This window comes from Ranitomeya variabilis, chromosome 2 (assembly GCF_051348905.1).
Source record: "Ranitomeya variabilis isolate aRanVar5 chromosome 2, aRanVar5.hap1, whole genome shotgun sequence".
Lineage (NCBI taxonomy): Eukaryota > Metazoa > Chordata > Amphibia > Anura > Dendrobatidae > Ranitomeya > Ranitomeya variabilis.
The window spans coordinates 200,461,111-200,476,509 of NC_135233.1; the positions used below are offsets into that span (position 1 = coordinate 200,461,111).

General features: G+C 39.9%; 1 protein-coding gene across 4 annotated transcripts in view; it reads left to right on the forward strand.

The window, feature by feature from the left end:
* ASTN2 (astrotactin 2) overlaps positions 1–15,399 on the forward strand; it is a 939,506-nt gene that overhangs the window by 557,647 nt on the left and 366,460 nt on the right. For all 4 annotated transcript variants that reach the window (XM_077283456.1, XM_077283455.1, XM_077283458.1 and 1 more), the window contains 3 exons: positions 4,572–4,722; positions 10,053–10,219; positions 10,711–10,899. In XM_077283456.1, the coding sequence (XP_077139571.1) occupies positions 4,572–4,722; positions 10,053–10,219; positions 10,711–10,899 (507 nt within the window). The remainder of the gene's footprint in view (positions 1–4,571; positions 4,723–10,052; positions 10,220–10,710; positions 10,900–15,399) is intronic.

Here is a 15,399-nt window from a genome sequence, read left to right on the forward strand (position 1 = left end):
TTTAGTATTAGATCAGATAGACAGGGTAGACAGCAGTGTTGGTAGCCTCATCTTACCTCAGTACCCATGGTATCTCCAGTATAAGATCAGATAGACAGGGTGGGCAGCAGTATGAGCAGCCTATTCTTACCTCAGCTCCCCTGGTATCTTCAGTATTAGATCAGATAGACAGGGTATACTGCAGTGTAAGCAGCCTCTTCTTAAGTGAGCATCTCTGGTATCTCCAGTATTAGATCAGATACACAGGTTGGACAGCAGTGTGAGCAGCCTCTTCTTACCTCAGCACCCCTGGTATCTCCAGTGTTAGATCAGATAGACAGGCAATACTGCAGTGTGAGCAGCCTCTTCTTACCGCAGCACTCCTAGTATCTTCAGTATTAGATCAGATACACAGTGTGGACAGCAGTGTGAGCAGCCTCTTCTTACTGCAGCAGTCCTGGTATCTTCAGTATTAGATCAGATACACAGTGTGGACAACAGTGTGAGCAGCCTATCCTTATTCCAGTACCCATGGTATCTCCAGTTTTAGATCAGATAGCTAGGGTGGACAGCAGTGTGAGCAGTACGTGAGTAGTGACTCAGTGTAACATGCATATGTCCCTTGTCCCTCATCCAGGTCCCCATATGTCCCCCATACTGCGTTCTACTGTGAGGAAAAAAAAAGAAAGATTATTCATACCATTCCACTGGCCAGTAGTGTCCTCTTCCTGCTTCATTGGTGGCGTCGACAGGCCACATGGCAGTGACATTATACACCGGCGACGTGCCAGCCTCTGACAGGCCGTCGACTATTTTAACTATTACAGTGGAAAAAGGGCTTCCTACACCATAACATATTTCTATTGAATGTGTGTCCAAGGACACACAATAAGTTGAAACTGGTGGTCCTAGAACCGAATCAGGGCACCACTTCCTACCAGCTTGGGGAAACCAGTTGCAATTTTAACAATCGGTTCCCCCGAATGGTGAGCACCGTGTGAATCCCACCCATGAATATGTGATTATCTCTCTTGACAAAATAGGAATAAGTTGTTAACTCAAGGTATTTAGGAATCATAATAATATTTTGTCTCTTTAATTTTTCTAACCCCTTAACTCCTTGGGAATTTACAAATTGGGTTCAACGAGAACTCAGTAATATAAAAGTTTGACAGGTAAACACAACATACTTTTATGCACAAAGACCTGCACTATATCTTGCAGCATTCGTTGGTGGCCCATGAAGGAGAGTAGAGTAAAGCAAAAAGTTTTTGGTCATATTTCTTAAGATGTGAGGAACACATGAAGTGCAGTATGACTAACGGTGGAGGAATAGATGGGAACGGTTTGAAAAGGGTGTTATTTTATAACTAAATGATGACATCTATGGCAAAATGACAGGATACATGGATGGTAAACTGTGGTCAACATTGAAATCTTGACTCTTACACAAAGCAATGGTTTTAATGAGGCATAGACGGAGTACTGAATGCGGTGAATCAAGATCGCTGAGGGAACTAGGGGCTATAATTATCTAGAGCAAGTAAATGAGCACAAAACAGCTTGGCTTTTTACTGTGGTAATGTAGTGGAAATATGGTGGCCATGAACATTGAATAACTAGTTGCTGAAAGTATTTCAAGGGTATTTTCATGCGGCATCTTTCAGACACATTTATACCTGCAGAATTTTTTAAGCAAAAGACGTTTTGGGAAAATTACCGCAGTGTTTTTCCTAAAATGTCTTCTTTGGCACCTGCCTGGTCCTTTTTCTGCCGATGGTGACTTTTTTATTAAATTATGTATATACTGAGTGGCAGCCTGAGGAATAGTCAGGTTACATCTTTTAGTCACTTCACAGCTTTCAAAGCCTGAGGCGGTTAAAAGAAGCTCAAAAACGTATTTCACACTGCAGTGCACATTTATTCTTCTTGTAGTATTTTTTCAGGGGGAATCCAGGTGGAATCTACCCGAAAAAGACCAATACTCTGACATTAAAGGGAGACTATCACATTGGATAACGACGATATTAACCTGCAGATATGGGATTAGAAAGGTGCACGTCCGCCATTTTGAAAGTATGGCTCCCTTGACCTTTATTCCTCTTGAGAGCTTTCGGTGATACAGGCTGGAAAAAAGAACCAGTTGTCAGTCTAAATCAGGGGCAGACATATCATTAATGCAACCGTCAGGCCCCACGAGGTAAGTGGGCCCATTTCTATCCCCAAAAACAGGTGGAATTTTGAGTTGTGATGAGCTATTGGACTGGAAAGGGCCCTTATACTGTTCATGCACAGGGGCCCTTTTCTATCTATGTCCACCTGCCTTTAAAATTCCGGGGGGTTCTTACAGCCACAGCTCATGGTGCTCTGAGCAGGACTGTAGCCACGCCAGAATGTCTATATGACTGAAAGTCGGTGGCTTCTTGGAAGAATAAGTTAATGTTCTCTTGGAGCTGCACTTTCATTACGGTGGCTGGGCACCTTTCTATTGCATTTAACTTGCAGATTAACTCCATATCTTTGGGTTACTAGTGTTATCCACCCTGACAGGTTCATTTCAAGTTCCCACAATGAGTTTTTGGTATTTGACGTTACATATTTTCCCCTACGCAAAAAAGCAGCAATTTACATTTCTTGCAAAGTTAATAAATTTTATAGAAATCTCATGCCCACTGTGCTTTTTTTTTATGTTGCGTAAACTCACCTGAGACATGTGTTTGACATCGGCATCAAATCAATTTCTCTTGTGGGTACGCCGAGGTTAATGTGCAGATTTTCCATCTTGCTTTAGATGTGGGAAAATCCACTGGTAAATACGCGTATGGATTTTTAGGGCACCGCACTAAAAACGCATGTTATCTGCACATAACAAAATCAATAAAGTTTTGCCAAATACCAAAAAGTATCAGGGACAACTATTTAAAACATGGCATAACAAAAAGAGACGAAACCAAAACATGATAAAAGCACAGTAAAAATGCAATGAAAAAATGGAAGTAAACTAATTCACCTAATAGGTGCAGAATTTCTGCAACATCAAAAACTCACCAAATGCTCATTATGGGAATACAGCCTAAGTCCTCCTTAGGGAAAGTCTCCTGGATCTCATACACATTATATCATTGTCACGGGGGTACTGGGTAGACTACAGCTGATTACCCGGGCCCCTGCAATATCCCTCAAACTAGGGAAACCCTGTCTGTCCCTCTCCCAGAGTTTACACTGAAGGTGTGCATGTCTGGGCCGCCAGGCCTGACCCTGAGTCCTGTTTCAGTACAAAGCTGAAACCTCCACCCGCCACCCAGTGATAAGACCTCTCACCAACCCCTACAGGAAACACAGACAGGGAAAACTAAAAAACGCACCACGCCACAGACACACAGGAAAACACTATAATGTGCACAGGGGGGGCAAAACAATACAAATATAGGAAGGAGTAATATAACGAAGGATAATACACCACCAGATACGATATTTCCTCTCCTAGACCACCACTCCAGACCGAGATCACCAGGCACAAGACACAAGCTATAATCGGCGATGCCCAAAGCCCAGCAAAACTATTTAAAGGCAATGGGCGTGACTAAGCCTCCAACCCGAGTACCAGCCAGATTAACCCCGGACAATCTGGATCAATCTAGCCGGCGCCACTGAGCGTATAGTGGACGAATGAGGAATTACCGCTGTCTGTCGGACGCCCTAGTGTGAACAGCGTCCGACATGACAATCATCAACTGATCAGGATTTTTTTTAACAGCCTTCAGCTCTCTCTTGAGCCATGGCAGACTTGATGGATGAACGATTTGTAGGAAAATTGATCTTGTGGAAGTCTAGATTGGTCCACCAGGGTCTTCTCTGGTTTTATCTTGATTGTATCAACCTATCAGGTTGCCGGTCTTCCTCTTTGCCTTGTTCCTTCTATTCTTCCGACCATGATGTCTTTCTCCAGTAATTGCTCTCTTCATATGATGTGTCCACAGTAGGCAAGTCGTAGCTCGGTGATCCTTGCTTCTGGTGACATGTCTGGTCTGATTTATTTCAACATTGATTTGTTTGTTCTACTTGCCATCCATGGTACTGATAACATCCTTCGCCAACACCACATTTCGATTCTTCTTCGATCAGGATTAAGTTACACATTTTACAGCTGTAGCTGCTTGTATAGCTCATGTCTTCTTTTGGGGTATGTTCACAATTCATGGGGTTTATTTTTGGCTTTTTGTTAGAAATTTCAAGAAAATATATTCATATAATTCTTTTAAATTTTAAAGCACAAACAATGCAGCAAAAAACATTACAAAAAATGTCACTGGCGTTATTAAATGTGTACAGCATTTAGTGGTTACAAGAAGTTGAGGCATAAGAGACGCACTGTGATGCTGTCGCCCACGGGCTTTTGGGAACCTGGAGCCGGCCCTAAGCAACATAAAATGTTACAATATGCTTATAGTTAAATGAAGAAAATACTCCTGACACTTCTGAAATGAGGATAATTTAAAGAGTGAAACATGTATGCATGATTTTCTTGGATAAGCAAATTCATTTGACAGTGTCACGGCCCAGAAATAATTACACTCCTTTCCCTTATGCAGGGAGGAAGCCCTTCTGGCAACACACTTTGAATCAGTTGATGACCTCCTTTCATCCTTTGGTCCAGTCAGAGATTGCTCATTTAGCAACGGTGGCTGTTCTCGTAATTTTAAGTGTGTCTCAGAGCGCAAGGTCGATTCTACAGGATGTGTGGTAAGTCAAATTTTCCATTTAGATTATGGCATTATAATAACCTAGATTTCAACCTATGTTTATTGTATTATTAAAGAAGCACTTTTCCTCCTCTTCCTCCCCCTCCTCCTCTTCCTCCTCTTCCTCCTCCGATCAAAGTATTTATCCTCTTAATAAATTGCAGCCATTATTTATACAGCACTTTGCATTTACAATTGCTCATTTTGCCTTTCTACCCAGATAATGTTTCTCTTTCCTCTGCTCTATGTGGAAACAGGAAGTCTCTTGTCCCTGCATGAGTCACCCCCTTTTCACCTCCTGTCCCCCTCCCCATGCCAGGGACTTTACAGTGATAACTCATGCAGAAAAAATTGACTTCCTGTTTCTACATAGATCTTAGAAGGATTCAGATTGTCAGTTTTTCACCATGTGATGTCACAGACCAGACCCAATGGAAAAGAGAAGGATTAACTGGGTAGAAAGGCAAAATAAGCAGTTGTAAGTAAGATAACAATTTTAATAGGAGTGCTTTTTTAAGTGTGTAACAAACAGTTCATATTTTGTAAGGTTTCCTTTTTGGGGGGGAGGGGGAGAATATTATGATATACAGTATATATATACATATGTATATATATATATATATATATATATATATATATATATATATATATATATATATATATATATATATAATCACATTTTCTGCTTATTGTAAACCCATAGGAGAACATATCTTTTTTTACTTTTTTTATTTTGTTTTACATCTACTGTATTAATTAGACCATATAAAATGTTAAGGAAAATGAATAACTCAACAGAAAAAAAAATAAAACTAATTAATGTAAAAAGCTCACACCTTGCTATGACAGCACATGGAATGGATATTCTTCATGACACAGACGCCACTTTCTAATTATTTTTAGAGATGTTCTAAAAGCAAGCATTTAATCAAGTTTCCAATATTTGTAAAGTGTATGGCCATCAGAAAATTACAGAACATAGGTCGCATACATCATAGATAATTTGTCAAACAGGATGACAACAAGTTAGGGTTCGTTCAGACGCCTGAGATTCTTGTACGAGTGCTAGCCATCGTTTTCATAGATAGCACTCATATCTGTGATTATCTATGGGGCCATTCACACGACTCAGCCTTCTGTTGCGGAGTCATGTCTGATTTTGATCGAAGGGTCAGATCAAAATTGGCAATGCATGTCTATGAGTCCGTAAAAAAAAATCAGACTGCACTAAGATAACATCCGAGTGTGATGTGATTTTCATGGACCGTCACATAGGAGAAGGTGGAGGAAGTTTTCTTATATGCAGTGGGTAAAATTAGTATTTGATACACGAACGATTTTGCAAGTTTTTTCACCTATAGAGAATGGAGAGATCTGTAATTTTTATCATAGGTATACTTCACCTGTGAGACAAAATTTACAAATAAAAAACAGAAAATCACATTGTATGATTTTTACATAATCAATTTGAATTTTATTGCATGAAATAAGTATTTGATACAATAGGAAAACAGAACTTAATATTTGGTACAGAAATCTTTGTTTGCAATTACAGAAGTCAGACGTTTCCTGAAGTTCTTGACCATGCTTGCACACACTGCAGCAGGGATTTTGGCCCACTTCTCGACACAAATCTTGTCCAGATTTATCAGATTACGGGGTTGTCGCTGGGTAACATTGAGTTTCAGCTCCATTCAAATTTTTTTTATTGGGTTCAGGTCTGGAGACTGGCTAGCCACTCCAGGACCTTGAAATGCTCCTTACCTAGCCACTCCTTAGTTGCCCTGACTGTGTGTTTCGGTTCATTGTCATGCTGAGAGACCCAGCCATGACCCATCTTCAATGCTCTGACTGAGTGTAGGAGGTTGTTGACAAAAATGTCTCAATACATGACCCCATCAATCCTCCCGTCAATACGGTGCGCCTGGACATGTGCTTGTGTGAGCAGGGTGACCTAAATCCATAATGGCATAGGGGTTTCTAATGGTATTGTCAGAGTCTGTGGTCCCATCAGTTTTCAGATCATTGACCAGGTCCTCCCATGTAGTTCTGGACTGATTCCTGATCAACCTTACCCCATAAGGCAAGATCTTGTATGGAGACTCAGACGGAAGTAGATTGACAGTCATCTTGTGTTTCTTCCATTTTCTAATAATTGTGCCAACAGTTGTTGCCTTCTCACCAAACGGCTTGTCTATTGTCCGGTCCCATTCCAGCCTTGTGCAGATCTACATTTTTGTCCCTGGTGTCCTTAGATAGCTCTTTGGCCTTGGTAATGGTAGAGAGATTGGAGTGTGATTAAGTGTGAGGACAGGTGTCTTTTATACAGGTAACAAGTTCAAACAGGTGCCTTAATAAAGGCAATGAGTGCGGAGTAGGAGGGATTTTAAAGAAAACCTAACCGGTCTGTGAGAGCCAGAATTCTTGCTGGTTGGTAGATGATCAAATACGTATTTCATGCAATAAAATGCTATTTAATTATGTTAAAAATCATACAATATAATTTTCTGGATTATTTTTAGATTCTGTCTCTCACACTTGAAGTATACCTGCGATAAAAATTACAGACCTATCCATTCTTTGTAGAGGGGAAAAATTTAAAAATCGGCAGTATATCCAATACTTATTGCACCCTATATATACAGTGGGGAAAATAAGTATTGAACAACAGTATGTTTTGCAACAATAAGGTTGCAAAGGTCTGGAGACAACTCACTGGTTTTACCCATAATGAGATGTTTCTTTGACACCTTGGTAATAAGACACCATTTTATAGGCCATCAGGTGAACCAGCTGATAATATCTTTGACTATGTGGCAGGATTGCTTTCTAATTACTGATAGATTTCAGCTGGTGTCATGAATTTCCAGGGATTTTTGCACCTCTTTCTTTGTGCATTCAATGCATCCCGTTCATTTCTCATTATTACACATAGCTTAATTTATGAACATCTATGATGATTTCTTTGTCTTTGTGGATTGTTACCGACATCTGGGGAGAATTTCATGTCAATAACACCTTTAGAAATATATTTACTTACAAAATTGGTGACGTGTTCAATAGTTATTTCATCCGCGATAGATATATATATATATATATATATATATATATATATATATATATATATATATATTTATATTTATTTAGCCATTGCCATTAATCTAATTGTCTTTCCTGATTATGTTACATAAGACACAACAAGATGTTGTGAATAGGAGTTGTGCCTGTGCCATTTACAGCAGGTGCAAGCTATAATATATAGCAGAGCTCCTGCTACATGTGCTGGGATTGGAGTTAGCTCTGATCTCAGTATTTTAGCCCCTCAGATGACACTGTCAATAGTGACAGTCTCAGTCAGCCCATTAAAACCCATGCAATACAATCACGAGGTGTCAATGGGTCTCTATGGAAACGGTGGACCCAAACCTGTTATATACCGGAGCCTAGCTACTGCCAGATCCATGATCAAATAAATAACTCCTGGCCCGAATGTTAGCTCCTAGCGATTTTGTCTGCTAGTCTCCTATTTGTGCATGTGTGTTTGTTTCTCTCATTATTGACCCAGCTTGTTTACCCATCCTGTCTGATCTCTCCACTCCTTACCTCGGCTATGTATTCTGATCCCGTGCTGCCTGCCCTGATCTTGATCTATCTGACCACGTCTTTGCCCTCCTCTACCTTGTGCCCGCACCTCTGACCCTATAGTTAGCTCCTTCAGTCCCGGGGACTGCACTGGAGTGGTAAATAGTGTCTACCGGCAGGCCGGCCTATCCTCACCATCATAGGCCTTAGTGAAGTCCCGGTATGCACTTAGTCACGCCCCATCGAGGGTAAACCCGGCCCATGGTGCAGAAGATCCACACCCACCACCTTTATAAACAGTTAATAGAAGTTTGTTAACAAGGTTTCTGTACTGCAAAATTATACCTGTGACAAATACAATTAGTCCCGAAAAAAAGGCCTCTTATGGCTAAATTGTAGTACTTATTGCTCCTGAACCGTGATGATAAAAAAGGTAATAAAAAATGGTCTTGGCAGGAAGAGGTTAATACTATTTTATGCTGCTTCACTATTATTGACTATACACCATTTTTCTTCTTTTTTTTTGTAGCCGACACCTTTCTTGAGCTGACAAGTGATGATAAGACGAGGGCCATGATTTCTGTTATTTGATATGATATGCTAGATCTCTTGGGGAAATCTATGTGTTATACCCTAATTAAAAATAAACCAAATGACTCATGAATGTTATTAAAAAAACAACTAGAAATCACAAATTAAGTAGACATAGATGCCGCAGATATTCCCCCAAGGGTAGTATTAAAATATGAAGCAGACATTACGATTACTGCCTGAGGCAGCTCTTCTCCTGTCCAACATAACTCAATAGACTGAGATGCCAGAGTGAATGTTAAGCGCCTGCATTAATAAGAAAGTATCTAATAAATAGTAACACAATGTTGTCACAAATTCCATTAACACAATAAAAATTTAAACACCAATGGTTTTTTTTGTTATTATGGTTATGCACGAATCCAAGTTTCTTGTACTCAAGCATTCACAGATGATTCAGACGTCAGCTATTTTGACGTGCGAGTTTCGGTGATTTCGGTCAGAGTTTCATCCAAGTTTTATCAAAGTTTAGTCCAAGTTTCATCAGTTTTTTTTTCGAATGTAAAAATAAAAAAACTTGTCCACCTTCATCAGTTCTTTCGGGCACAGAATAAAGCAATAGACCGAACACAACTAATTTATACATTTATCTCATGGTTTACTTAATTAGATTATCCATGAACAGAAAATGTACAGAGCATAAGATAATTGTCTCTACGGAAATGTTATCATATTCTTGAACTTCTCGACATTTACTTTTCCTTTGTCAGAAAGGGAAGTTGTGGAACTGAACTCGTGATCTAATCCAACCAGGAGTGATATTTGCTTTGGGAATGAGCGTTATCACTATGTTTCCTTTGGTCTCATCCCAAATATCCAAAGCACACCGACTGTATTTCTGTGAATCTCTTAAACTCTTGTGTGTAGGGGACAGTAGATTACAAGAATGAATGTGAGTGATGGTCTCCATGGATTACACTGAAGTTTTATATTGGCAACAGCGTAATCAATACTTGTACAATGTCATGGATAGGTGCATGGCTGTGGAAAAAAATTACAATAGATGCGATGAGGGTTGAGACTGAGTAGATCTCCTTTGGTGGATGCCTGTCATGTTAGTACCATGGACATAACACATTGGACTCGTAAAAATAATGATGTGTTGTCCGAAAAGATTCAAGGATTATATTTACGTCTTCTTATTCCCTTTGGTAATAGTGTCCTGGGGAATTAAAGCCAATGAAGGATGGAAGTGGATGCTATGATTACACCAAAGGAATCGACTGTTCCGATGGATCCAATGGAGGTTGTGAACAACTTTGTTTACAACAGATGATATCACTCCCGAATGACCCAAATGAGAGTGCTATATATATGTTCTGTGGGTGAGTAAATCTAAAGAACCAAGAAAGGATCAAATTTGTAAGTGGAATTTGCAGCCAACTCATAGTGTTCCATGGAGACTTTTGGTAATGCATCTTACCCATTTTAACAATGGAATTGCAACTGCACTCCATAGGTCTTCATAGAAAAGTATCCCTCCGGAGGGAGCACATCTAAAATTGGGGCCTTTGCGTAAGGCTTTATTGTTACTTGAGTCACTAATGATGGTGTGTGGCACTCATCTAGCCATCAGACCAGTCTGCATGATGAAGTTACAAAAACTGTTCCATCTAAGGAAGAATGTACATAAAAGAAGTCCTGTGTTTGATAGACTATCTGCTGGTGGTCTATGATGGAAAACTGCGTTTCCGTCTAAGGTCATCTATAAAAAAAAAACAAATGTTTGCGTTGTTTCTATTTCTTAGTATGCAGGATTTACGGTAAATACTTCTCAATTCTTAGTATTTTTTTTATATTTTATATTTAAATGTAGTTGTGTGGATGAATATCGACTAGCACCAGATGGCAGATCTTGTCTAATGGTGACAGATCTTTGTGACGGTTCTAAGTGCCTACGTCCAGATGGTCACCTGAATGACACATTGTTTGGAGAGATGCTTCATGGCTTTGACAACAAGACTCAGAGAGTCAATCAAGGTCAAGTTTTCCAGATGAGTTTCAGGTGAGATCAAATAAAGATGTTCTTTTATTTTACTTTTTATCTAAACTTAAAACAAAGTCTGAACATACAGTAAGGTACCAGTTGGGGTTACGAGGTACTATCTCTGAAGGTCAACAGTGGTGCCTTTCTAAGTTCTTTTAGTCAAGATTCTTAGGGTATGAGCACACGTCAGGATTTCTTGCAGAAATTTTCCTGACAAAAAACGGACATTTCTGCCAGAAATCCGCATGCGTTTTTTTAACGTTTTTTTTTTTTCGCATTTTTGACGCGTTTTTTTGTGCGGTTTTTCCCAATGCATAGAATTGCGGGAAAAACGCGGAAAATCCGCAAAATTAATGAACATGCTGCTTTTTTTTACCGCGATGCATTTTTTTTGCGGAATTCTGAATGATAGGATGCATAATGTATGCGTTTTTAATGAGTTTTTATAGTGTTTTTATCCCGAAAAAACGCGAAAAAAACACGTAAAAACCAAAGTACCTTCTAGCATACTTTAGAAAGTAAAATGTAGAGGCTCACGGCTTACACATGCACAACTGGAAGATTCTGACATCAGTAGTACATTCATCAGTAGTGTTGTTGTGATGATCATGTACATGTCCAATCCACTATCTACATCTTTTCTCATGGAGCCTTTGACAATAGCGCAGCCTCCTGCTTTGGGGCTGTTATTTCAACAATTGACAACAATTTCAATTTTGTTGGAACAATCCTAAGGTCTGACTTCCGAAAAAGAAGGGGCTTTCTGCGTTAGGCTCCCCTTGTAAGGTGGGTCCTCAGAGTCCCAGGTCTCGTTTGGCACACTGATGCCGGGCATTGATGCAGCAGCAGGAAGGCACGTGTGGAGTGAGGACTTGGAACACTGGAGGCCACCGGCACAGGAAAGTCCAAAACAACACATGCAGATTCAGGCCAGGAGCAGATAGAGGTGCACAGCAAAACAAACAGTACTAAGAGTCTTAATACCAAAACACAGGTGTGTGTCTTGGTGAAACTTACATAGGCCTAGGCAGATGATGTCATATGAGCACGTAAGACCCCTTTGTAAAATCCAGATGTGGACAACAAGTGGGGGGCAGCAACCACAGGGGAAGGTGGTGAAGCCCTGCCAAGTCAAGGCAAAAGTGAAACATTCTGGGACATACTTGGAATGTGGCTTACATTTCCTAATTTTGGACAACAGCATTTTGATAAATACGAAGTAATTTATTATGGGGGCTTTCTGTTAATATCCTTTTTAAGGGTTAAAAATGACAAACAGAGGGACTAAAAATAACAAACTCATTGGCTCCTGCTCCAGATCCAACTCCCCACTGCTCCTTGTGATTGTTCACGTTCCCTAAGATCTTTTTATGAAATTGCGTAAAATGTTCCATACAGTTGTTAACAGAATAATGTTTTTACTATAGATGTCTTTTATAACTTCCTTATGACCAGTCTCTTTTAAAGGTGACTTTTCACTGGATTTTTAAAAATTGAAACTGCGTGACTCCTTCGATTGCCACGGCTTTACAGATTCTGGATTAAATTTTTATTTTCATCTGTGCCCCTCTGTTCCAAAGTTATGACTCCTGGTAATAAAGGTGTAAATTTCCCCTTCATCCTCCTGGGCGTATACCACAGAACTTCCTTCTGGGCGTTTACTTTTTCTTCTCTGACGCTGGCCAATCAAAACATCAAGAAGGTCTGTGGTCTACGCCTGGTTGGTACATAACTTTGGAATGGAGGTGCACAGAAGAAAAAAAAAAACTGTTCCAGAATCCATTGAGCGGCAGCAGTTGGAGGAGGTTCTCAGTTTAATTTGCTAAAAACTAGGAAAATATGCTCTTTAAATAAAAACATATTACACTTAATATTAATAAGTGTAATTGAAACATTTATTATTGGTCACATTTTTTTTACATAAAATTCTAATTTTAATTTATAAACAAAAAGTGTTCCAACTGCTGATCTTCGGTGCGGCATGGAATCGGGGTGCGATATCATCAGCGTGTATATAATACTTGAGTATGGGTTAGGTTCCTTGCAGGTGTTTAAACTTAATTGGAGGTATGAATTATTGCCTGCAAGTGCTAAATGCATTGTTTTATTCTACTACAAGCTGATGAATTATCTTTTCATACTGAAGGACATGACTTTCAAGGGTAACACCACTGCGCGTACAATATTACAGTGAATTAAAGATTTCGAGCTCACACTATTCCTCCTCACACCTTGATCAGAGTGAAAATGTAGAGGCATCCTAAACTATTTCTTTTAATCTGCACAGTTGGGAAGTAGAAGGTCTTCTGAATAAATAATATCCCATGTGTAAATTACAAACAAAAAAGCTGTAGGTCTGAAGTCTATGTGTGAATTATGTTCTGTACCTATAAAACTAAAATATGAATAATATATACACTATACATTTTACTAAATAATTTCTACTTTTTTTTAATTATCATCTGAACAAAAAAAAACGTAGAGTATATGTGTTTGATTGACATCCCATTCCAAAATAAAGAGCACTAATATCAAGTTAGATGTAGGTTTGATTCAATAAAACCTTTCAAAAAAAATTTTGGAGTGAGTCTGTGGGAATTTGTACCCATTCAACCATTTGAATTTTGGGCGGAGAAGCCCTATTCTAATCTGTTTAAATAGTTATGAAACGCCGTTAATTCCACAGAGCTTTTCCGACATCATCATCACTGTCCCCATTGGGGCTCACAATCTACTTTCCCTATCAGTATGTCTTTGGAATGTGGGAAGAAACCGGAGATACCCGGAGGAAACCCACGCAAACACGGGGAGAACATATAAACTCCTCTCAGATGTTGTCCTTGGTGGGATTTGAACCCAGGTCCCCAGCTCCTGGTGTCCATCATTATTCCTCATCTTCAGCACTTTTCATTGTCTACCATTTCATGTAGGGATTCACACCATCCACAAATCCTGGTCTCTACTTATTTTTTTTTAAACTGAAAAGACCTAAGCATATTATCTTAAGCCCCATTCCCTTGACCTAGAGAGTGGTGCATACAGACCAGACTAAGTTAAGCGTAATGATGTTCATACAACATATACAACATATACCCATTACTCACAATGACCTTGTGGTAACTTTGCCACCATGCTGCCCTTAAAGGGAAACTGTCACCAGGTTTGAGCATTATGAGATACGGCCACCACCTTTCAGGTCTGATATACCGTATTCTATAATGCTGTATATCTGCCCCAACCCAACTTGCAAGACAAGAAATATAGCTTGGGGCAGTCCGGTCTGAGGCGTGTCACTGGTCTCGGTCTGGCACCTCTCTTTTCCTTACTATGCCGTTTTCCTCCTGTGCTTCGTGTGGATGATGCATCCCTATGTCATCCACAAAGGGTCCCGGACATCACGCTCCTGTGTAGGTGCAGTTCTCTGCCCTAACTAGTGTTAAGTACTGCAGTGCGCATGCGCCGGGGCCCTTTCACCTTTCCTGATGCATGCGCACTGCAGTACTTTACTTTACCCTGGCCAGGGCAGAGAAGTGCGCCTGCGCAGGAGTGTGATGCTGGAGAGACTGTGTGGATGACGTAGGGACGCATCATCCACATGAAGCAAGAAAGACGATGGCAACAAAAGAAGAAGGGAGTCGCCAGACCAAGACCAGTGACACCCTTCAGACCAGACTGCCCTGAAGGAGAGTATGAGACAAGCTCTTTTTCTTGTCTTGCAGGTCAGATTATGGGAAGATATACAGCAATCTAGAAAACTGTATATCAGGCCTGAAGAATGGTGGCTGTATCTAACAGCGAGCAAACCTGGTGACACCCACCATAAAAAAGGGCCAGGGTGAAGCCCATTCAGAAAAATAAATGCAATCCAAGCATACTATCCAAAAACATCAGGGCCCTCATGTGTTGTATACACTTCTCCAACAGTCCAGTCCAGCTGTTCAGTCAACCTTTGTAAAACACTTGGAGATCTTAAGCTTTTGTGCAACTACTTGGCCATAAAAAAAAAATCATGAAGCTCTGACACAAAATTCTTAGGTCTTATTCAAATGTTAGTGATTTTTCTGTGGTGCAAAAAAAATGGACCAATCTAATCAGTGTTTGATCAGTGTTTGAATTTTAACTATCTGAGTTTCTTTAGTGATTTTCTTGTTTTAAAAAAGAAAAATTGAAAGCTTTTCCTAACCATTACAAAACAACAACTGACAGCACATTGTGTGTGATTTTTCACCAACCAATAAACCTATATGAGTGATTTAGTTCAATGATACAAACCAAAAATGGACGTCTCTGGGGTTTTCTTGTTGGCCACACGGTCTACAAAAAATAATGGGTATGTGAATAGCCACATACACAATATTAGGTGTTAGGGCTAGCGGAACGCACCAAATAATTAGAAAGATAGAGTAAGGTGCGTTCGCAGCCTGGTGTCCACCGTGCAGAGATGGAACCTGCTGCTAAGTAATGACGGACTATAGGGCGGTACAATATGGATTCACACACGGCTTAACTTCACCCAGT